Below are 22,414 nucleotides of genomic sequence, written 5' to 3' on the forward strand. Positions count from 1 at the left end.
CAGTTAACCTCAAGAGGACGGTGGTGAAAATTTTCAAGAAAAAAAAAGATGTTGCGATGACGCCACACTCGTGGACTCGTACTAAAAAAAGGATAAGAAGCCATGAAAACAACCTTAATATGAGATGTACAGAATTCAATCATCAATAGTAATACAAAATTGCAACGTGGCTACAACAGTTAGTACTATTACGATCTGTCAGCAGAAAAGAATCCACAGCGCTACATTACGTCGTCTTAGATGTTGACGAAGGGCGCGCCGGTAATGAACTCGGTGGCGGCGAGCGCGACGAGGCCGAGCATGGCGAAGCGGCCGTTCCAGAGCTCGGCGTCGGCGCTCCAGACGCCGCTCGACTTGCTCTCCACGCTCTGGCCCTGCAGCAGCGGCACCAGCGACGCCACGGAGAACACCCCCGCGGTCACCAGGAACCAGCCAAGCCCAGCGCCGCTGCCGGCCTGGTCGAGGAGCCCACCGCCGCGCGCCGCCTCAACGGACAGCGCCGCCACGAATCCCACCATGGCCAGCCGGCCGTTGGTGCGCTCCGGCGCCGGGCCGCTGAAGGCCAGCGCGTCCCAGACCGAGGGGTTGGCCTTCTTGGTCATGGGCTTGGGTGCTGCCGGGATCGGGGTCGGGGCAGGGCTCGTGCGTGGGGATGAGGAGGTCGACGCGCTCGTCGTCTCCTTGGTTGAGTCCATGTCAGGCTGCGCATACACAAACAATTTTACATTGAGATCGAGTCTTGAAGTAACACTAGCCAGCCAGCATCCGAAACAGTTGAGTGCGTGACGTGAAAGCTCACCTCGGCCTGGGCCCTGACGACGAGGGCGCGCCGGCGCGGGGCCACCACCGGAGAACGGGCGGCGGACCGGCCGACGACGGCGAAGGAGCTCAAAGTCACCATGGTCGCCATTACTCGAGGCAGAGAAAAGCTAGCGCAGGAAGAGAACTAGAGAAGGTGCTGCTCGCTAGTTTAGAACGATGGTGATGACACTTGGCTGATGTTGCGTTGCTGTGCCTATTGTGAACGAGCAGGCGCGCATTTTATAGCGGCCGTGAGGAGGTTGCCGGTGGACGCGGCCGTGGCCACGTGAACGACGAGATAGAGCTGTACGTGGAGGGAGGGAGGCGGTGGGCTCACGTCGACGTGGACACCGAAGGCGCCCCATAACCCGCTCTCGCCAAAAACTGGCACGAGACAGATCCAGCATGTAGGAGGGTACGCGCACCATGTACTGACAAAAATGTTCCTCTTAACCTACGCTTAACAAAATACTATCACTCTGAGCGAATATTCATTTCCCGGGCTCGGCTCCTCCTGGTGAACAGTAAATTAAAAAAAACTAAAAAGATTTAAAAAATCTGAAATATTTTTACATGAAAGATATTGGAGTGTGCGATGTCCGTACCAAATTTTATCGTGTCTGGACATCTGAGGAGCTCGTGGCAAAAAAAAATATAATTGGTCTGAACAATGAACTTTCTCACAGACCTCAATTTTGCTTCTTGTTTTCCCTCTATGAGCTACTTAAATGTCCAAACACGACGGAATTTGGCACGAACATCACGCACTTAAGCATCTTTCACCACAAAAAATTCAATTTTTTTATTTTAATTTTTAATATTTTTTAATGATTTTACTGTAATGCATAGGCTCATCTAAGCACGGGAGCCAAAACCCCGCTTTCGACTCTTAGTGTTTTTAATATGAGGGAAAACCTTTTGATGGGGAATTATCGCCTAACTAGCCCATTTCTGGTTTCATTTAGTTCTTAGCTCCCATGGCCACTCGAGCAGCCGTGCAACATGCCGCCTACAAGCCCAGTCCCACTCCGCCCCATGACGCCCCCTCCCCCACTTCGGCAAGATTCTGATGAATTTTTTTCTTCATTTTTCCGTCTTCCCTGTCATCTCCGGCGACGGTGGCCCAACCCTCCTCCTCGTCCTCGTCCACGACCAAAGCACAACCGCACGCAGAGGAGCACTTATAGGGCAAAAGGTTCACGTAAAGGAGAAACCGACAAAGAGAAACATGGTCGCCATCCACCATCGCCGACTCCAATGAATCGTTGCGTTCCGAACCACGTTATCGTGCCACTAGGAGAAGAAAAATGAGAGGAACCATTTAGACAAAGAAGTGCCCAAAACCGTGGCCCATGGAGGACAAATTTTGCCTACATCCACTCCTTCGTCACATGCGTACATTGCGCAGGGTGAGGAACTATCAAATTGCTTTTGTGGATCATCTATCCTAGATCTTAGGTAGCTCATGGACATCATCTAGTGACGAGAAGGCATCCAGGAGGTCGCCCGCAGAAGACAAGGGTCGACGCCGCAGTCGCACACAAAGTCGTTCGATCAAATGGGAATAGGCATGTGTGAGAGAGAGTAGTGTTAACGTTGACAGGTGGCCCCACACCCAACTTAAATAGATAAATTTTTGTAGCGGTTAAGTAAAGTGGTTGCGGTTTAAAACCCTAGACGTAGATGTGATGGTTTTATGATATTCACCCCCTTTTTAGGAAATACCATCATGGAGGTATATATTAACTGGGCATAACAATTACAGGAATTAAGAAAGCCAGAGGGTCTTCATGACTCCATCGCATGACGCTCACCATGTTTAGCTAAAGCATCCCCTGCTCTTTTAGGTTTTAGCCTCTCTAAGACGATGCTTAAATATCTCACGTGTGAAATTGATAGATATAAGTGCTCATGATTGACGTGCTGGTGGTAACGGTGCACCAATGACGAACATGGACATTGCCTAATTAGGCTGATCGACTAAGTCACACGACGTGCACACACGCGCGTATGTGTAGCCTCCTACGGCTTCCTATCCATCACCATGAGAGCAATATGACGCGTAGAAACTGTGCAGTCCGTGTCCGAACCTGATTAGTGTCCCTTCACGAGTCGTGTAGCCATAGCGTGCTGCCGTGCTGGCCGTCTATATATACATACATAGCCATACCCATACGGCTGTGAGAAATAAAGCAAAAGCAATCCTCTCTCCGGCCGTCTAGCTATTTTAGCTGCCGAGCAGTCGATCAACACCAAAGCTTGCGCTGCTGATTGTCCGGTGGGTCGTCGTGTAACCCTCGGCGTGACCTCACGGTGCGATCTCTGCGGTTTTCCTCGGAGAAATATGGGGTGGTCGACCTCGACGCCGCCACGCGTGGGCGTGGCTGCCCTAGATGACGCGGTCGTGGGCACACCGGCGGCGCGCAAGAATCAGAGAACAGCAGCCACTAACGGCGACTCAAGCTCCCCCGCAAGCAGCGGCCGGTTCCAGCGGCTTGAGGTGCTCGGCGCAGGAACATTCGGCGTCGTCTACCGGGCGAGGGACCGCCGCACGGGTGAGATCGTGGCGGTGAAGTGCCTCCGTGCGAGCGATGGCGCCGGCGACGCCGACGCCGAACGCTACCTCTCCGACTTCGCCAGCGAGGTCAGTGCTCTCGAGGCGTGCAGCGGCCACCCGTCCATCGTTCAGCCGCGTGCCTCCGGCCAACTTGACAGCGGGGCTTTCCTTGCCATGGAGTTTGTGGGGCCGACTCTCAGGCACGTCATGAAGCATGTCCGTTTTGGGAGGAGGCACACCGAGCTGGAGGTTCGCCTTCTCATGAGACAGCTTCTCGCCGGCGAGAGGAGGATGAATCGTCTCGGCCTCATGCACCGGGACCTCAAGCCGGAGAACGTGCTTGTTGACGGCCACGGGAACCTCAAGATCTGCGATCTGGGGCTGTCATGTAGCATGGTCGATGGGCCGCCCTACTCTAACCCTATTGGGACACGGGGATATCGCGCGCCAGAAATCCTCCTCGGGTCCACGGATTATGACGAGCATGTCGACTCATGGGCTCTCGGCGTCATGATGGCCGAGCTCCTCGCCGGCCAGCACCCTTTCCATGGGAGGTCGGACATGGATCACCTCAGCGAAATCCTGGACCTTCTTGGCACGGCAGACATTAAGGAGTGGTCGGGCTACGATGGGCGGCGGCTACCAAGTGGAGGCCAACTAGGAAGCTTTCTGCGCAACAAGTTCCCATGTCCCACCAAGGCCAGGATCAAAGGCCCCCCAACACTGTCGGAGGCTGGGTTCGAGGTCTTGAGCGGGCTTCTACGATGCAACCCGGAGAAGAGGCTAACGGCGGAACAAGCGCTCAAGCATCGATGGTTCAAGGACACAAAGCCTAGGGCTACAAGGAGATGACCGGTTATCATGCTTTAGCACATCTAATTTGTGTAATTAGAAATGCAAACATTGTACATGAATTTAACGAATGAGTATGGATGAGGTGTGAGATAAGTAAGCAGGAGTTGTTCGTGTAGATCACCACCACACACATATTGTAACGACGATTGCAATTTGGTTTCTTGCTCCTAATTTGGGGTTCAACTAATTTTAATGTTTGTTGTTAAAAAAAAAGGGTACTACTATGCTTGCCGTGTAGGACGGATCAAATATTTGTAAATTCGAGAAATCTAACCACCAGTCGGCAGGATTTTAGTAATAGGTCCGAACGACTCCTTCACCGTTCGATCCGAATCATGCGGGCGCGCGCTCGTCTTCCCTCTTTCCCGATTTTCGTCTTCCCTCTTTCCTTATTTTCTGGTTTCAGTTTCCTATTCTATCGGTAGTAATTAACGTTTCCTTTAAAACTGCACCTGCCACATTTGTACTGCTTCGATCCTGGCCCGATTGTTGCTCCCACCCCGAAATCTCGCAATAATTAATGCTGGATTAATTAGCATGCATGCCACACCATTTTTACGGGATTATTAAAGCAGCGGTCAAAAATATAGGTCATTCACGGATTTGATCCTTGGTCGTTGGTTTAGTACATTTGCCCACCAACCACCTATTGTATGTCTAGTCCTTGTGCAGATGAAAGGGTATTTTCATGGTTGACTTTTCGTTTTTATATTACCATTGTAGAAAAACCCATTTATGTAGTGCTATTAGAGTGGAACAAAATTCACCTCGCCTGGCTATTATGGTCTCGCCGCAAAACGCCCCGATGGTGCCGACGGACAATGTTAATACGATAGGGTGAATATGTATAAAGCATGATAATTTACACATAGCACATCTAATAACTTGCATACAAACACTATGATAACTTTGACAGGAGTGGGAGGTAGTTGAGACCATACCCCTGATAACTTCTATGTGAAGAGCATGCTAATTTATGCATCATTTAGCTGATAACATGTGTACAGACGCTATGATAACTTGGGGGGGGGAGGGTTGTTGTAATACATCACCGATAACTGGTACATGAATAACATGGTAATTTATGCATCATAGAACTAATAACTTCTGTGCAACACGTTGATAACTTTTAACCCAGGGAAATAAAGTTGAAGAAATATGTCACCGGTAATTTTTGTGTGAATAACATGGTAATTTATGCACAGCAGACCTGATAGCTTACGTACATACATGGTGATAACTTTGACTCGGTAACTCATGTGTAAATAACATGATAATATATGCACAACTGAGTTGATAACTGACTTAGTTCAGGTGTGATAACTTTTGACCGGGAGGGCGGCCGGGGGGCGGAGGGGGTGCATGTTGTTAAACACCCTTCAGTAACTCATGTAAGAATAACATGGTAATATGAACACAATAGAGGTGATGACTTAGTTAGCCCTGTCCTGGTAACTTTTTGACCTAAAAAGTTATCAAAACACACCAACGTGAGATCTAGTTTCGAAGATCTCGTCGCAACGAATTTCTCATGTCAAAATGATTTTTGTAACGGAGCGATTGTTTGAGTTACAAAACATTTTCAATTTTTTTTGAAATTCAGTGGAATCCCCCCTTACATTAGCATTTTGCGTCCTCTTGGGCAATGCATGAATGTGTATGTGGGGAGAAGATCGAAGAAACCATTTTATATGCCCCGGTAATTTTTGTGGAAACACTATGATAATTTATGCTCAACTAGCATGATAACTCGCGTAGCACATCCGTGATAACTTTTTACCCTCCAAAAAAGTCATTGGAACATACCAATGTTGGATCTAGTGTCCAAGATATCATCACGACAAAATCATTTATGTGAAAACAAGTTTTCGATTAGGGCGACAATTTAAGGTACAAAATCATTTTGAAGTTCTAAAATTGGGAGAATCTAGGATAACATCAACATTTTTTTTGTTATCTAGGGCATGCATGCATGTGCACGTGAGAAGAAAGGTTGAAAAATAATTTTTCATGTCCGATAATTTCTGTGAAAACAGGTTGGTAACTTATGTGTTAAAGGCATGATAACTTACATAGCCCAGACCTGGTAACTTTTTACACGAAAAAAAAAATTCGTCAGAATATATCAACATGGGATCTAGTTTCAAAGATCTGGTCGCGATGAACATTTTATATGAAAACAGTTTTTCAATTGGATCGACGGTTTGAGCTACAAAACATTTTAAAATATTAAAATAGAAAGAATATTTTGCTGACATCATTTGTTTTGTCTTGTAGTTTGCATGCATGCATGAAAGCATAAATCAACAGGTACATCCTTTCCTTAGCCACGAAAGAGATTAGTAATCAAGAAAAAAGAAATAATTAGATGTATAATTAGTAATTAAGAAAGAGAAATGGGCGTGCGGATCTGTTGCTAAATTCAGTACGTCCGGAAGTTAGCACAGTCCTTGTAAATTTGTTGTAGATGTGTAGTTTAGATGTGTAATACAATAGTATTTGGAATCATGCCTATCTATTCAAAATTTGATGTGTTATCCTCGATAAGAATACGCCTTTCTACACCGAAAGTGAGTGAACCCTATATACGATTATATTTGTCTCTTGAATCTATATACGATTACATTATGCCGGTCGTGGATATCTTGATATTAGTTTGTAAGTGATAGTTGTGTGACTTTATGTAAAAATTGAGTGTGTTGTCCTTTAATCCTCTCTTCCAACACCATGTTGGTATTCAGATTCTTTATTGTGTTTAAAGTAAAAAAAAACTTTCCGCAAGTAAAAAAACACTGTTGGAGGCTGGTTTCGAGGTCTTGAGCGGTCTTCTACGAAGCAACCCAGAGAAGAGACTCACGGCGGAACGAGCGCTCAAGCATCAGTGGTTCAAGGATGCCAACCCTAGAGCTACAAGGAGTTGATCAATTAGCATGCATAATCACATCTAAGTTTGTGAAATTAGAAATACAAATATTGTACATGAACGAGATGTGAGATAAGCCAGCAAGAGTTGTTTGTATGGATCACCAACACACACATATTGTAAGGCCGACCTCAGGGGGTATGCGGCACCAACTCCACGTTAACACCACCCTAACTTGAATTAAGCGGGTAATTCAGAATATATATTCCAGTAACGAAAATAACATAATAATCAGCATCTGAATACAAGCACATAATAACATTAGTTGGCACTATCTGAAGACAGCCCGTAAATGTATTTTTAATTTATTATTACAACTCCAAACTACCCCGGAAAAAAAAGAAAAACTCCAAACTGAGATGTCAGACCAAGCAACTTCCCAACCCTTTTTCTTTTCAACTTAAAGCAAAAGCTTTATTACAAAGAAACGATGACAATTTCTGCCCTTGCACACTCCGCGACTTGCACTGGAACAACCAGTATATGGGTTCAACAGAGAGCAGAGCCTGACTGAGCCAACAGATGCACGACACAGCCGGCACCTCTTTTACCTGAAAGTAACAGAACAGGATGAGAAACATGACCTGCACTCAACCTTGACCTCCTCAATGATCGTCGATGAGCATAAAAGGCCACAGAGATCTGTGTTAGCACATAACGCATTATGCTTAACGGCAGCCACAACCACAAAGACAACACACACTGTACATCATAGTTTGCAGTTTTGGCATAATGGGCACGGTACAAAACTGAAAGAAAGAATTAAAAAAATACTGGTGCCACACTGGCATTCCCCTGCTCATAGATCTTTCTCAAGGCTGCTCGTGTAGCATTCATAAACAGCTACGACCTGCCACCAGACTAGTCACGAGACAAAAATCATACGGCTTTTGATGTGCGGTGCTGCCATACCGTCAGCATCGCTGCACCTTGTGCTAAAGAAAGCAATACAAGAACTGAAATATGTATCCAGGATTTCTGACTATTCATGATATCTTTGAACCTGGATTTTCTTTACCAGAGAGTATCTCGACTATCCAACTCCAAGAGCATAACTGAAAAGAAACTCCGCAGGACAGAAGAGCATATCCTGAATCCCGATAGCTTTAGGAGCTAATGAACAGTTTGGCCACAAAAGGAGCAGTAGCATGTCTGTGTCTTGATCCTGAACCAAGCATCAGTGCCAGCTTTAGCGGCTTCCAAAGATAGAAAAACTGCAAACAAATGTGCCATGATAGGAACACACTTGAGCAACTGAGCAAGCCGACACAGATGGTTGTATACTGGTAGGGAATACCAACCAAATACCAATTATTCATGGAAGTATTACGTTGCATCAACATAGTGCAGCAATTTGTCAGACGTAAACCTTGTCTAACCGGACACAGTACAAATATTCATCACGTTTTCCATTTTTGGATACTCTGTGTTGACTGTAAAGAATCCATAGAAAATGAATGAGATGTTCATCTGTGCTCTGCAGCCTTTTTAAGACCCTGCGAAGGCATTGGATATTACTAAGTGAGGCTATTGAGCAATTCATTAGATAAGCATATACTCCCTCTGTAAAGAAATATAAGAGCGTTTAGATCACTAAAGTAATGGTTTAAACGCTCTTATGTTTCTTTATGGAGGGAGTATATTTCTTGAACAAGCCACACTCTGCTTTATTCAGAAAACTGGAAGCAAAACGACAGACCATCAGGATTCAGGAAGCAACAAACATCAACAACTTTTGAGGGAGACTACAAAAGCTTGGAACACGAGAAAAGGAGACTACAAAAGCAATGTTGAGCTTCAGGTTTGGTGCGATGCATCAAGTAGCAGAAGCCAAAACCTTGTCATCCTCATTAGCACACCCAGACTGCACAAGACATGTTGCAGATGAGCAAGCATTTATATATGCCTCACATATTTGATAGCTGACATACTACCAAAAGGTTCTTTAGTTAGTACCTTCATCAGATAATGAATTATGATTAGCAGCCCTGTAAGCAATTAAATTATGGTCCTGTGGTTAAATTCTGGATGCAAGGAACATAATCACAAGAGTCTGGAAGGAATTGCCCCACCAAGGATCTCCTGGAGGTTGTGCCTCAAATCTGGTCTAGGCCTACTTGTTAATAGGGTCAAAGACAAGCTAAGACCCTACCTTGTTAATTTTATACAGCCTTGAGCTTTGTGTTTTCGGTGGTTGTACTGGGGTCTTAAGCCCCACACATGCATACATTTTATTTATGGAATATTTATGACAACTACTAAATGCATACATGCAGCGCATGTTGATATTAGCCGGTATATTAATAGCAGCTAATCGTGTATATTAATACATGCAGCGCATGTTGATAACTAGTTCTGTGACAAGCGATAATAGAATGTAATATAATATACTACTAATCGTGTATGTGCACGCACATCTAGTTTGGCAGTAATACTATTTCCAAAAGTAACCATAACTAATGTTGATTTCAATATTAATTGTGTTTAATGCAATTAATGTCTTTTCCAAATTATTGATGATGTGATAGATACATCATTGGAGTAGCGTGAGACGTTGGATATAGGTGGTTGGATGGCTCAGATCATTTGGATTCACCAAACTCATGCTTTTATTAGTACAAGTAGATTTATTTATGACAATGTCACTAGGAATGCCATTCACCAAACTCGTTTCTCTTTCTTGCCATGCAGTGATGCTACCGGCTGGTCAAAACAGCCTGGGTTGAGATGAAAATAGGTAAAAAGCCTTAAATACCGTTTGGTAGCTCTCTACAAAGAGAAAGGGCAGGGAGGAATTGGTATTACCTGACGCTGAAACAGAGGGTACGGAAAAGATAGCTAGCTACCCTGAGAAGATTTTCATGCTCGAATCTGGCGCAGAATTGTTATAAATTTATGCATTACAACCCTGGAGCTAATGTAGTCAGTTCATACAGCAATACTGTAAAATTCTTGAGCCATAATGTACTGAGATTCTGAGGTTTGCTACAACTGGAGTATCTACAATGCACAGTTTAGTAAGCATAATAACAAGGTTTTATGAATCCATAGTCCATCAGGTTTAATGCAATTATGCTATATATATATAGAATCCATAAGCTAACACAAGCAGGATACAATACACCCATCAGCATCTAGGCATACTTCAGGCCATGAGCAAGGATTGTATATTTAGAGCGAGCCTCCAAGACGAGCCTAGGCCCCTCACTTGACCTGGTTCCATGCGCGCAGCCAGCCATTGTCCCCACTCACGCACCCACGTCACCGTCTGGTTCCATTCCCAGAGCCAGCCGTCAGTCCCGCTCAATTACACATGCCACGTCCCTACCAAGGAAGCTTGTGCTGCAGCCTCGCCTGACTCACTGAACTTGGCAAGGGATTTTGGAGAAGGGGATTCAATCGGGAGGTGAGTAGAGCACACAATTGAGAGGGCTGTGTGGTGGGGGCATGTGCTCCAGTGACTAGTACAAGCTGGGTCAATATGTGTTAATGAGGTAGTTTCCGAACCAATATAGTCCAGGCTGGTCAATACATCAGCATAGCAAAAACGGAAGACATACTTATAGACGGACCTGTTTGTCCTGCCTTTACTTCTTGTGTTGGAACCTGTTTGGTTAAGATTGTTAGTTTGGCTCTCTGTTTGTTGCATCTTACTGTAGGGGCTGTGTAGCCTGGGATGTAAGTGTAGAGGGTTGTGTTGGTTGCATTTGTGACTCCATTTTCTTTAATACATTTATAGTTTCAGAGTCAACTAGTGGCATTGAAATTAAATTCCATTTATTTAGTGATATAACACAGGCTGCACAGTAGAAGCCTGTTTTAATGCTGATCTTAAATGTTAACCAAAGCCTTCACCATTCTCGCCGGCAAAACAGAACCGAAAGCCAAACCACACCTTGCTGTTGGAGGAAGAATGTAACACGGAGGATGAGGCAGACAGAGTAAGCATGAGGCGGGCGATGGAGATGGGCAGCCAGCTGCCCCGCCGAGCAGGGCTGAGTTAAGCATCAGTTCCCATGGGAAGCAGAGCGCAGCCTGACCAGCAAGGTATTTGTGATCTACAGCTTGGGTGAGCATAGGCATTTGAGGGCAGAGGTTAGGTCAAACCACTTCATGGACGAGTCAGGACATGGACACTCTTTAGTATTAGCATTCCAATCTGGAACGCCATTCCGTCCAGAAACAGAACCTACGTTGCCATTTTGGAGAAGAAAAATAACATCAAAAGAGACATTCTTAATACTTTGTGCCTTAGGGTCATAGTAATACAGGAACAGTATGGTATACCTTTTCAGCAGAATGGGCCAAGGAATTAAGCAGTACAGGCCATAAAAAATCTGAGAAGGTGAATGAGGCGAACTGTTTGTTTCTGCAGAAAAACAACATAGTGGAGCGTGTCAAGCAAAATGTAAACGAGTACAAGTACATGACAGAAGGAATGAATAGTTTGCTATTTCCTGAAACAAGTAGAAGTGAAAACACGAGATTTTCGCTGGAGCAAAATCTAAGAAGAATGAATTCAGATATTGACAACCGCAAGCTAAGGAAATATTCTCGTTACACCAAAGAAAAGAGCTATAGTAATTACACATACCCATTTGCATGTTCTGGCAGCTCTCATAAGTTTGATCAGTGATGATAAAATGAGGATATAATAGGCTCAAAGACGACTTTAATATCTGGCAACCTTAAAGATGCAAAATTGAATGCTTCCCTGAATCCACTTCACTTCAGGTTGGCTGCAAAAGAGAAACCATTTATCAAGATTCAAGAAACAGGCAAACAAAAATATCAAACCTCAACAATCAGTTTGGCAGCAAGATGCAGTTTTCTTGGCAAGAGAAAGAAGGCTTTAATCTTTTAATGTTTCAGGAGCAGGTAATATATTCTACGATAAAAATCTATTCTGTTCCTTGTGAATCAAGCAAATCAGGCAGCTCAACCAAGCTCGGTCCACAAGAATTCACTGACAAAACAAAGCTCAAAACTCACTTATCTTTATAGAAAAGCCTCCATGATATATAACGAAACAATTCCTTATTTAACACTATCTTAAATTTCGTTTCTTTATTCGACACTGAAAAACTTTTTCTTCCCTAACTAACAATGAATCCAAATTTTATGCCCTTCATGACACTTCCATCCATTTTGATCCTAAATGACACCTGAAAAGACCCTTTTGCCCCTCATGTGGTATCTGTGTGGGGCAGGAGCGCGCGCACACACACGTGCAGCACACCACACGCAGCAGCAGTAGCACACATGCAGCAGCACATACACACACGCACGCAGCAGCACACCGAGCAACACGCATGTAGCTGCACAAACGCACGCAGCAGCACACACACTTACACACGCAGTAGCACACACACACGCACAGCATCAGTAGCACACATGCGCGCGCACACAAACATACCACATGAGGGGCAAAAGGGTCTTTTCAGGCGTCATTTATGCTTAAAATGGACAGAAGTGTCATAAAAGGCATAGACTCGTTGTTAGATAGGGAAGAAATCATTTGTCGATGTCAAATAGGGCATAAAATTTAAACATGTTAAATAAGGAATTCTCTCATACTCATGAGGGGCAAAAGGGTCTTTTCAGGTGTAATTTATGCTTAAAATAGACACAAGTGTCATAAAAGGCATAAAATTTAGACTCGTTGTTAGATAGGGAAGAAATCATTTGTCGATGTCAAATAGGGCATAAAATTTAAACACGATGTTAAATAAGGAATTCTCTCAAGCTTAGTATGACTTTGTACTAAAGTTAGTACAAAGTTGAGACACTTATTTTGGGACGGAGGGAGTATATAAATACAAAATCCTCTTAATGGTCTTGTGTGTGGTTAGTGTCTTGGTGCATAGGTTATATCTCCCAATGGAAGAACTCAAATAAGCATAAGAAAGATGGTAAACATTATTAAGTGAAATATAATTGGTATTTAGTTGGTTCTACAAAATTTCTTGTGGTTAAAAGTAAGGACTTCACTTAAGATGCTCTTGGCTTTTAGAGCATGGTTAGGTCAAATTTAAGTATCTATCTGCATCCCCTTTATGCATTTTTTTCTATAACACGTACATATAAAACAACATGTATTTCAGTACACAACACTCTCAAAGTTCCACAATATGTTCTCTAGACAATAGCCAATTTGCATTGATGGAATCACCAGTGCATTTATTAAGAGGTTATATGCACACCTCTATGAGGAGTCGGTGTTCTAAAAGACAGTTGCTTAGCCCTTCACTAAACCCAAGGTCCCACACCCCGCCACCTAAGGAGAGATGTACTGATAGTTACCAAGACCGTGGGTCGAACAGGTCAAGGAAAAAGGTTGAGTAGCTAGAAAAGTGATCATGATCCGAGTGAAGCCAGGCCAAACGACCCTAACTACCTGGCGACAAAACCAATTGCTAGTAAGAATGCAATATCAATAATATATTCCCTCTGTTTCACTATCTCTAGCCATGGCCCTAACATTATTTGCTTTAAAGTACTTGTCAATCTAGGGAATGAAGAGTGTAGTTATTGTAATGTTTCCACTCTACCTTTTCAGTACTAATTTTGAAAATGTCAAGTAGGTGTAGCATATCATTAAGTAAGGGTATGGCTATTTATCTCTCTTGTTCGCGCCTCGCCTAGTTATTGTGCAAGTCTTTTTCCCAGCATCATGGCAAGAACATTGAACAAGGGTTGACCGCTAGACTTGCAAACTTGTTGAAAGATAATAGTGAAATGGGGCATTGTACGATGTCATACCATGTACCTAGTCGCAACTACGCGAAAATAACGGGGTAATGCATCAGGTTGTGATGAAAATTCACCCAAACTATTAATGAATCCACTAAACTGCAAATTCACCCAAACTATTAATGATCCACTAACTGCACGAGCCGACGCTTCATGATCCTGCAAGCTCACAAGGAAACGCAAGAACAACAAAAGAGGATCGACGGCTAAAAATAATCTGTCAAGCCTCATAGAGGTTGGGCCCACTCTGGACCACCTAGGTCTTCGACAACTCATCCTTTAAGGTCCTTGAAAGCAATTCTCAATCAAACCAAATGGCCATACTAGCATTTATGCCCTAGAGGAACTCTTATGTGCACCAGAACATGCTCCAATTAACAAGATCAACAACAGCATTAAGTTCAACCCGTGTAGGTTGTTTATCTGATCGACACCGATTTCCACATACACGCACAACTACTTATAGCCAAAGTTACAATTTGGAATCACTTGGCTACAAGGCTACAAGCTCAGGTGGAGAACGGCTTTGTTTAGCTGGCTCAGGCCTTGGACTTATCTTGCTTCATACCTATTGTTGCCTTGCAGCTGAGGATATGACATTGAATGTACATTCGAGGTTTTAGGGTTGGGCAATTTGAACAATCGACTTGATTTCATAGGCACATATCAATATGGTTGATCTAGCACGCGAGTCCATAAGAAGCCATTGTTGTGTTTTTCCTGTCCACCTACTAGTTGTTTCTCTGATAGCACAAATCGCTACCGATCACACGCACAACTGTTAGGGTTGGGGGCAATCGGCTTGATCTCATAGGCAAATATCAATCTGGTCCATCTAACATGCGAGTTCATGAGCCATTGTCATGTTCTTCCTATCCACCTACTAGTAGTAGTTCTTGATGAGGGTGGAAGATATGTTCGGTGTATTTGTCTTCATGCACTTAATGAAGGTGAAGATGCAGTGATGCCCTTAGCCCCTAGTTATGCCGCCTTTCCCCTTAGTATTTGTTGACGTGCAGATACCTCTGTTTTTAAGGCGTCCGTAAGGCGTCGCTTAGGCGACGCCTAGGCGTCAGGGCGCCCTCCAGACTCAGGGCGTCGGCCTTGCCTTAGACAGTCGTGTAAGGCGTCCGCCTTAGGCTGTAAGGCGTCTAAAGCGTCCGCCTTAGCGCCGCCTTGCACGCCTCAGACCAAATCGGACGCCTTAGCTTGTCAGGCAGGGAAACAGAGATTGCAGGCGGGAAAACTGACCTGGGCGGGAACACAGGCGCGGGAAACATTGGTTCAGGTGCGACCAGTTATGAGAAGGGGAAAGAGAGAGTGAATCGACGCGAGAGGTCTCTCCTGTCTCCTCTCTGGACCATTGACGGAGGCTTCCTCCTCAGATCTGCGGCAGCCGCCAGCCTCCTCCCTCCGGCCAGTTCCTCCCCTCCTCTCTGGCTGCAGCTCCTCCCCATCCTCCTCTTTCTTCCATCCCTCTTCCAGCAGATCAGCACCACATCAAGGTATGAATTCAGCCCTCTCTTCTCCCCCCTTTCCCCCTCTCCTCTTTCTTCCATCCAGCAGTGTAGCTTGCCATGCTTGCCTGCTCTGTTATGCACAGCTCCTCTACTAACTGTTAGGTGCTGCCTCTCTATGCACAGCAGTGTAGCTAGATGTGCTTGCCCGCTCCTCATCTGCATCTGTTTCTTCCCAGATCTGCTTCTCCACCCACAAGGCAGCAGCCCCACCACTGCTTCTCTCCTTCCCCATGCTTGATCTGGCTGCTCTAGTGATTTGGCTCTTCTCTCTTTTTCTTTGACAGTAGCCAGGTGTACCTGCTCTGATGGATCTAGCCAATGATCCTAGGAGAAGAGCTACATCAGATGATCCAGCCTGGAAGTATGGGTTCTGGCCGGATTTAGAGAGGAAAGATTTACTCCAGTGTACATTGTGTGGCAAGATAGTCCATGGTGGAGTGAGAAGGCTAAAGCAGCACTTTTCTGGGGGTTCCGGTGATGCGGATAAGTGTCCCGAGGCATCCATGGAGATTAGGATAGAGATGCACAATTCTTAAACACTAGAAAGTTTAAAGCTATGGAGCGATATATTGATGAGGAGGATGAAGCTGAACTTCAAAGGCGCCGTTCTGTCATATACACAAGATGATTTGAGGCCTATGCTTTGGTAACAGTTTATATGTTAATGTTAGTTGTTAAATCTCCTAATTGGTGGCCATCTATTATATATGTATGTACAATTTATTAAGTTAATGCTAGTTGTTAAATCTCCTAATTGGCTGCCATATATTATATATGCACGTGTCTAAGGCGTCGCCTCGCCTTACGCTTTAGCGCTTAGGCTGTGAGGCGCCCCCCCAGCGCCTCGCCTCGCCTTACCGCCTTAAAAACATAGGCAGATACAACCAAAGACGAGTAAAGCAGCCGCTATGCTCATGGATACCTCTCTCTCATGAACTACTCTCTTCCTACTACCCTTCCATTCTTCTACATTTTTGGCTCCTCCGAGCCCTAAGCCATGGTTCCAATGCTCATCAGACAACGATTGATCGTCACACTACTCGGATCATTTCATCACCTAACAACACTGACAAAGATGCATACAACACCCTACCAATTTGTGTCACCGAGCTCTTCTTCCTTGTATAGCTTAATACCCTCTTCCTCTCTCCCTCTCTATACCTTGCATCTCAACTCGTCCATTCATTGTGCAACCCAATAGCATCCTAACAATGATCTAGATTGCCAAAGGCCATTGATCCAAGAGGTGAAACATGGAACATGAGTATAAATATTCCACACTCATGGTATTTTAGTATATTGTGATAATGGTCCATGCTATGCAGAGCAGGGTTTTTACCAGTCGGTAGAGCAGATAAAAGTACACTTTGTCTATCATTCTAGTAGTTAGGACATTGCATGGCACTTCACCCCCCCCCCCCCATCTTTTGCCATTACCACATATCTCTTGTGCACTTTTGCGCCCCCCCCCCCTCCTTGTTTTTTTGGCACACATCTCCTGTGCTTTTCTGTTCCACAACAAATTGTTGCTCCTTCCATCTCCCCCAATCAAGCACAACAGGTTATGTAGATATTGCATCTTGCAAGATGATTACTTACCAAACAAAATGAACAACGATGACACTGTACTTTAAGCAAGATGAGTACTTCAAACAGATTCAACCACACATGCAGCAAGGTTTCTACATTGGTTGCACTAGATGTCCTCTCAGCTAACATGCATACATTAAATTAAAACTCCACCATAAAGTACTACTACATAGTCTGACTAAGCCTGTAAACCAGCCAGGGTTATGCAACTCAATACCTACTGCAGATCAGGCCTAGCAACATTGGACTGCAGATCAGGCCTAGCAACATTGGACTGCAGATTAATCACATCGGAAAGGTGTTTGCTGAAAGCCCATATATAGGTGATGGAGCTCAGCTTTTAGAAGTCTGGATCTCATCTTGTACCATGCCTATCAACATATGCCTGACATAAAATAAATAGACTGGAATCAAACATAGGAAAGTTAACGGCTATGTGCATCATTGAATTGCATATTCAAGTTTTTTACCTTCACAAGCTTTTCAATCTTTGTTCCAGACATGGTTATATAATCAGTTATCAATTCTTTAGTAGCTGGTACTTGATGCAGATCAACTGAAGCAAGAACTTTGTCAACAGATTTTTTTACTATCAGTTTATGAGCATCTTTACTCAGTTTGCCTTCCTTCCAAATAGGTTTCAGCAACTCCTTCACATGTTCTGCCAAATGAATACGGAAATAATCCCTCGTTTTCTCATCAATTGCTCCATCTTTGGTTCTTTCAAAAGCTTTCACCAAAGTATCGACATCCAGACTAGAGCGTTCCTTAACAGGTGCAACCAAGCCTGCAAACTCATTTGACCCTTTTGCCGACATATTCCTTGCCAACTTATCAGCATAAATCAATGATTTGTTGATATCTCCATATATAACACCATTCCCAGCAGTGTGCTGACTTGAAATGCTGCAGGATATGTTGGAGGACTTGAGAATATTGCCACTTTCAACTTTGGGAGGGTCCATACTGTCAGCAAGTGGGTCATATGGACTATTTGAAGGTGATGTACTGTTGGGAAACTCAACAAGAGGTACAAAAGGCACTGAAGTTACCCAAGGGTCATCCTTGATTGGGGAAAGGTGCTCAGGTTGGCATGAACTGCTTGCACGTAACCCAAGCCTAGATGTACCACAGCCCTTGTCAAAATATACATCTTTATGGAGACCAAATTTCTCAATACCAGGTGTTAACTGATGAGGGGACGGCATTCCTAGGTGAGTAATTGCTCGAGAAGGTTGGCTACCCAAGGAATGAGCAGAGCTATTGTAGCCTGGACTTCTGAACCCTGTTATACTGTTTGAGCCGTATGAGGCAAAGCTTGAACTATGTTCTTTCTGATGTTTGTGAGGAAGATTTTCTGTTGGTCCACCATAAACAGATCGCTTCTCACCATACTGGGGATAGTCAAATGAAACAGATGAGTCAAATGGCCGATGCCAATAATCAGAGACATGAGAATCACTTAGGCTGCTTGCTTTGGCCACATTCAGATCCGGCAACAGATTTTCTCCATCTAAATGCAATCTACTTAAGGTTCCCCTGCCATCCAAGTAGCTATCAGAGGGCAAACTAATATGGCGTCCCATGAGACTAGGTTTGTGGTTTTTCCCTTGAACTGAGATCTGCACCAGCTCATTTACAGGAGGGGTAGGCTTTGTAGTCCATAAATTATCAGTTCTGCAAGACCTCTCCGAAATATTTAGGTTGGGCGAGTTATGAGCCAGCCCCCTATTATCTTCGCCATAAGAATGAATGAGGGTCCTATATCGCCCATAGTTGTGCAGATCATTCAAGTTGGATACACATTGTGCTTCAAATCCTTCTTCAGAGCCTGAGCAGGGGTGGAGCAATCAAAAGTACTTAGATTTATAGAGCAATCAAAAGTTTGTGGCTGCAAGATATTCATTAAAGATTATCCTATAAAAATCTCATACCTCTATGTTTCCCATAACCAACTGATGTGAGTGAACCAGCATTTTCTTCTTGACTCCACAGGTTACCAAAACCAGAACCCTCTCTTTCATGAGGAGAAGTGCAATTCTTTCCTTGAGCATTAAAGGTACTCGTAGGGGTTCTGGTTTTGCTCCCCAGATCTCCACCAGGAGATGAGCTACTAAATCTAGGTTGTGAATGTGTTGAGTGAATTAGTGAATCAAATGACTGTTTAAGAAGTGTAAGATAAAAGAACATTATGTCTTCCATCAAACACCACAGCAAAGATAGAAATATTGTTCGAAGGTTCAAAATTCCTAGTGCACACAGAAGTAGCAATAATAATAGATGTACCTCCAAGCATTAGTATCTGGCATATCCGAACGTAGAAGATTGCCACTGCCAGTTTTCTTCAGATATTTGACATTGTTATGAGGCAGGAGTGTTGGCTTCTTTTCAGCAGTAGTCACTCCAATAAAACCTAGAAAATGTATGGTTATAATGAGATCCAAGTTTCAACATATACAACCAATTCATCTTAGTGATCTTCATACAAAATTCATACCTATGTTCAACTTATTCGTACTAGCCATTCTATATTCCACCAATCAATTAAAATGCTTAATCTCAAAGAAACTGTTAACAGGTTCCAAATAGCAGAAACCCGATACTTGTACAACGTAGCTGACATACACGTAAAGGATATATTTTTTTTAGTCCAGCAGGCTGCTAACTTATACCATTACAATACATCAATCACTGACAAGAATCATTCCATGCAAGATTTCCTAGGAGTAAGAAATAAATTTGATTTAAGATCCCTATGACTGACTCCAGAACCAACTACTGTTGACTCTGAAGTTCAGGATTTCAATGTTTATTTTCCAGTTTGACTGAACCCTGGAGGCTGAAAAGCCTCTATTGATTCAAGCAAACAACAAATGGACATAGAAGAATGGTACGATCATGGGATATGGGATATAATGGTCCCAAATAAAAAAGGCCGCATAGAGTGTTAGCTTTACCATGGCAAAACCAATGATAAGTAAATAGGGTTGGAATCAGAGGATATAATAGGAGCAAACAAACCAGTTAGTGATAGCTTATAGCATGATACGGGCCAACATTTGGTACATACATGTTATGGATGTATTGGGCAATGGGCAATGACAGCAAGAGTAGCAACTTGGACAAGCTTCTGCTAGAATTTGTGGAGCCCAATTCAGCCAAGAATAATGGTACACAAGGAGTCCAAGTGAAAGGATAAGTAATTATTATAAGACTAGAAGGGAGAGAATTAGGAAAGATTCCAGGAAATTATAAGAAGTCCAACCGTAATAGAAAGGTCTGCGGGGACCAAGGTCTTTCTTCCTTCTCTACTCCAATATTCACAACAATACGCTTAATACAATTCTCATGGCTGAAAACAAGCCTTCCCTGCTACGAATGAGAAGGCCATTGGACTTGTCCATTTCATCCTTATATTTGTGAACCACAAGGTTGTGAGGGATGAGCTAATCAAATGTAAACCAAGATAATTCTCAAGATGGACCTATGACTATGAGTCGTAACATGCCATGAAAACCTGTTGCATATCAGTATGCAAGCCTGCGAAACCGCATACTCTTGTCATGAGCAATAGACTGAAAAACAATTGACCCTCTCCCTAACATCACAGCACAGCAGTAATCACAAGATAAGCATAAGAAGGCACTTCACCATATATGCCAATCGGTTGACTTGATGGTCAACCAAATATTCCTACGTTCCTTCGACAAAATTAGCAACATCAGGGTTTGCCTCAACATTTGCTGTGCTAGGCCGTTGGTTGAGTAAAGCGATAAAAACAGGTTTGTTTTAATAAAAACCAAAAACAAGGAATCAGAACCATTAATCTTTCATGAAAGGCGGAATTTTATAACTAATTGTTTACGCTTGCGTCACGCAACTTCACAACCAACTGCCCTACATAGCTATAGCCACGTGGTGGCGTAATCTATTAGGATATACAGAAACGGCAAAAAACTGCCTCAAACAACACGACAAACTGCTTCACTGATCTACTACATTAACGTTGTGTCGAGCTACGATCTAGTTGCTGCTATACTGCACGAGCTGCTTCACCTACTTAAATACACGCTTCGAGCTCCATGTCGTATAGCAAATAGTCGTACCAATGACGTCACAAGCATAGACCGATACAAGTCATCAAGTCAACCATAGTCAGCAACATAACTTCATCATAACCCATCTACCTAAAATAGCATGGCAATGCCAGCAACATAAACAAGAGCCAACGGCTACCGTTGAAAAACAGGCGCGAAAGGTGAAGTTATGCAATTCAAGCATTCCAAGGCAAACCCTAGAAAACTGCATGCATAATTCCTCGCCTTCTACCAGATCTCCAACACCCCCTGATGCCAGATCAACTACCCAGCACCTCTCCTACACAAGCAAAAACAACTTGGTGGATATCAATCATCAATCAACCGCATAAAGGATGTGCATTTTCCCCGCCGGATCTTACCATCCGCGCCTCGCCTGCACAGATCTAGCGCTTCAAAGCAATCACGCACCGAAACTAGGAGCACAGGAAGTACATTAACCGGTAGAGCATGCGTTTAGAGGGCGATCGAGGGGCAATACCATGAGAAGCGCCGGCGCTCGCGGAGCCCCAGGCCCTCTTCAGCCCGGCCCGCTCCGCCGCCTCCTCCGGCGGGTTCATGATCTCCATCTCCACCTCCCTAATCTCGTCCTTCGCCGACAGCCCGCCGACGGGGCCGGCGGCGGTCGCCATCGGGGGGCGACTGCGGTGCTGCGCTGCGCTGCGGCGGCGACGAGGGTTTGGTGGAGGGAGGGAGGGGACGGGGGCGGCGGCGGCGAGGTGCGCGTGAGTGGGGTGGGGGATTTGGGGGCAAAACCTCGGTCGCTTCAGTTTCTTTCTCCCCTCTCTCTCCTATCTCTGCTGCCCTCGCATCGCGTTTGGGTCGCCACGGCGACGGGTGGCCGGCTATAAAGGGCCGTGCGAGCCGGCCGCGCGCGTGGGTTTTGCGTTTCTGCTAATTCGGCGGTCCCCGCCCGGCGGTATATTTCGGGACGCAAATCCTTCGATCAATGCCCTTCATTCATTGCTCCCAACACGAAACATCGTGCAGCTTTCGGCTTTGACACTTGAAACTCGCAAGGTACCCCGGACGCTTGCCATGGGATGCATCTTCGGAAAACAGAGGATGGAAACTTGGGATGCTGTCCGTTATCTCAGAAAACAAGGATGATCTTTCATGGCTTTGCGCGGGTGATTTTAACCGGGTATTATTCCAACCGGAACAGGCTTTGAGCAGGTGATTTTAATGGGGTATTATTCCAAGCGGAACGGCGAGGAGGGAACCTCCGGAGTTCTATGAAAATGGGGGGCTCCAGGGATCGCTTGCCGACGGCTGCATAGCAGACTTGTGTTTCTCGGGATATCCATTTACATAGGAT

The 22,414-nt window shown here is 44.5% G+C and overlaps 3 protein-coding genes across 14 annotated transcripts; 1 reads left to right on the forward strand and 2 right to left on the reverse strand.

Annotated features, from left to right (window-relative positions):
* Positions 1 to 118: 118 nt before the first annotated feature.
* LOC123138302 (high molecular mass early light-inducible protein HV58, chloroplastic) lies at positions 119 to 1,018 on the reverse strand. Its single transcript, XM_044558254.1, has 2 exons — positions 800 to 1,018; positions 119 to 701 (listed from the first exon to the last, which is right to left on the reverse strand). The coding sequence occupies exons 1-2, from the start codon at positions 908 to 910 to the stop codon at positions 237 to 239; spliced, it is 576 nt and encodes a 191-aa protein (XP_044414189.1). The 5' UTR covers positions 911 to 1,018; the 3' UTR covers positions 119 to 236.
* Positions 1,019 to 2,998: 1,980 nt separating this feature from the next.
* LOC123138294 (putative cyclin-dependent kinase F-2) lies at positions 2,999 to 4,269 on the forward strand. The gene has a single exon (XM_044558246.1). It carries the CDS (start codon positions 3,146 to 3,148, stop codon positions 4,208 to 4,210), a length of 1,065 nt encoding a protein of 354 aa, XP_044414181.1. The 5' UTR covers positions 2,999 to 3,145; the 3' UTR covers positions 4,211 to 4,269.
* Positions 4,270 to 7,375: 3,106 nt separating this feature from the next.
* On the reverse strand, positions 7,376 to 21,923 carry LOC123138236 (zinc finger CCCH domain-containing protein 36). Of its 12 annotated transcripts, XM_044558193.1 has the most exons (10): positions 21,578 to 21,923; positions 19,286 to 19,412; positions 18,934 to 19,118; positions 17,470 to 18,830; positions 17,217 to 17,384; positions 11,731 to 11,875; positions 11,424 to 11,505; positions 9,093 to 11,325; positions 8,836 to 9,000; positions 7,376 to 8,632 (listed from the first exon to the last, which is right to left on the reverse strand). In XM_044558193.1, exons 1-5 carry the CDS (start codon positions 21,726 to 21,728, stop codon positions 17,355 to 17,357), a joined length of 1,854 nt encoding a protein of 617 aa, XP_044414128.1. In that variant the 5' UTR covers positions 21,729 to 21,923; the 3' UTR covers positions 7,376 to 8,632; positions 8,836 to 9,000; positions 9,093 to 11,325; positions 11,424 to 11,505; positions 11,731 to 11,875; positions 17,217 to 17,354. The 12 variants fall into 12 exon arrangements, with proteins under 12 accessions (XP_044414128.1, XP_044414161.1, XP_044414142.1 ...); XM_044558226.1 differs by lacking the exon at positions 9,093 to 11,325; XM_044558207.1 differs by having other exon boundaries at positions 7,376 to 11,171; positions 11,244 to 11,325.
* Between the last annotated feature and the right edge of the window lie 491 nt (positions 21,924 to 22,414).

Source organism: Triticum aestivum, chromosome 1B (genome assembly GCF_018294505.1).
Source record: "Triticum aestivum cultivar Chinese Spring chromosome 1B, IWGSC CS RefSeq v2.1, whole genome shotgun sequence".
In the NCBI taxonomy this organism is placed as follows: domain Eukaryota; kingdom Viridiplantae; phylum Streptophyta; class Magnoliopsida; order Poales; family Poaceae; genus Triticum; species Triticum aestivum.

Excerpts from the sequence above, each read along its gene's own strand:
- LOC123138302 (XM_044558254.1), bottom strand. The coding sequence starts at position 910 with ATGGCGACCATGGTGACTTTGAGCTCCTTCGCCGTCGTCGGCCGGTCC. Across the intron at positions 702-799 it reads TCGTCAGGGCCCAGGCCGAG|CCTGACATGGACTCAACCAA; the intron begins GTGAGCTTTCAC and ends GTGTATGCGCAG.
- LOC123138294 (XM_044558246.1), top strand. The coding sequence starts at position 3,146 with ATGGGGTGGTCGACCTCGACGCCGCCACGCGTGGGCGTGGCTGCCCTA.
- LOC123138236 (XM_044558199.1), bottom strand. The coding sequence starts at position 21,728 with ATGGCGACCGCCGCCGGCCCCGTCGGCGGGCTGTCGGCGAAGGACGAG. Across the intron at positions 19,119-19,285 it reads CCAGATACTAATGCTTGGAG|ATTTAGTAGCTCATCTCCTG; the intron begins GTACATCTATTA and ends TTCACAACCTAG. Across the intron at positions 18,831-18,933 it reads TGGTTATGGGAAACATAGAG|GCTCTGAAGAAGGATTTGAA; the intron begins GTATGAGATTTT and ends ACCCCTGCTCAG.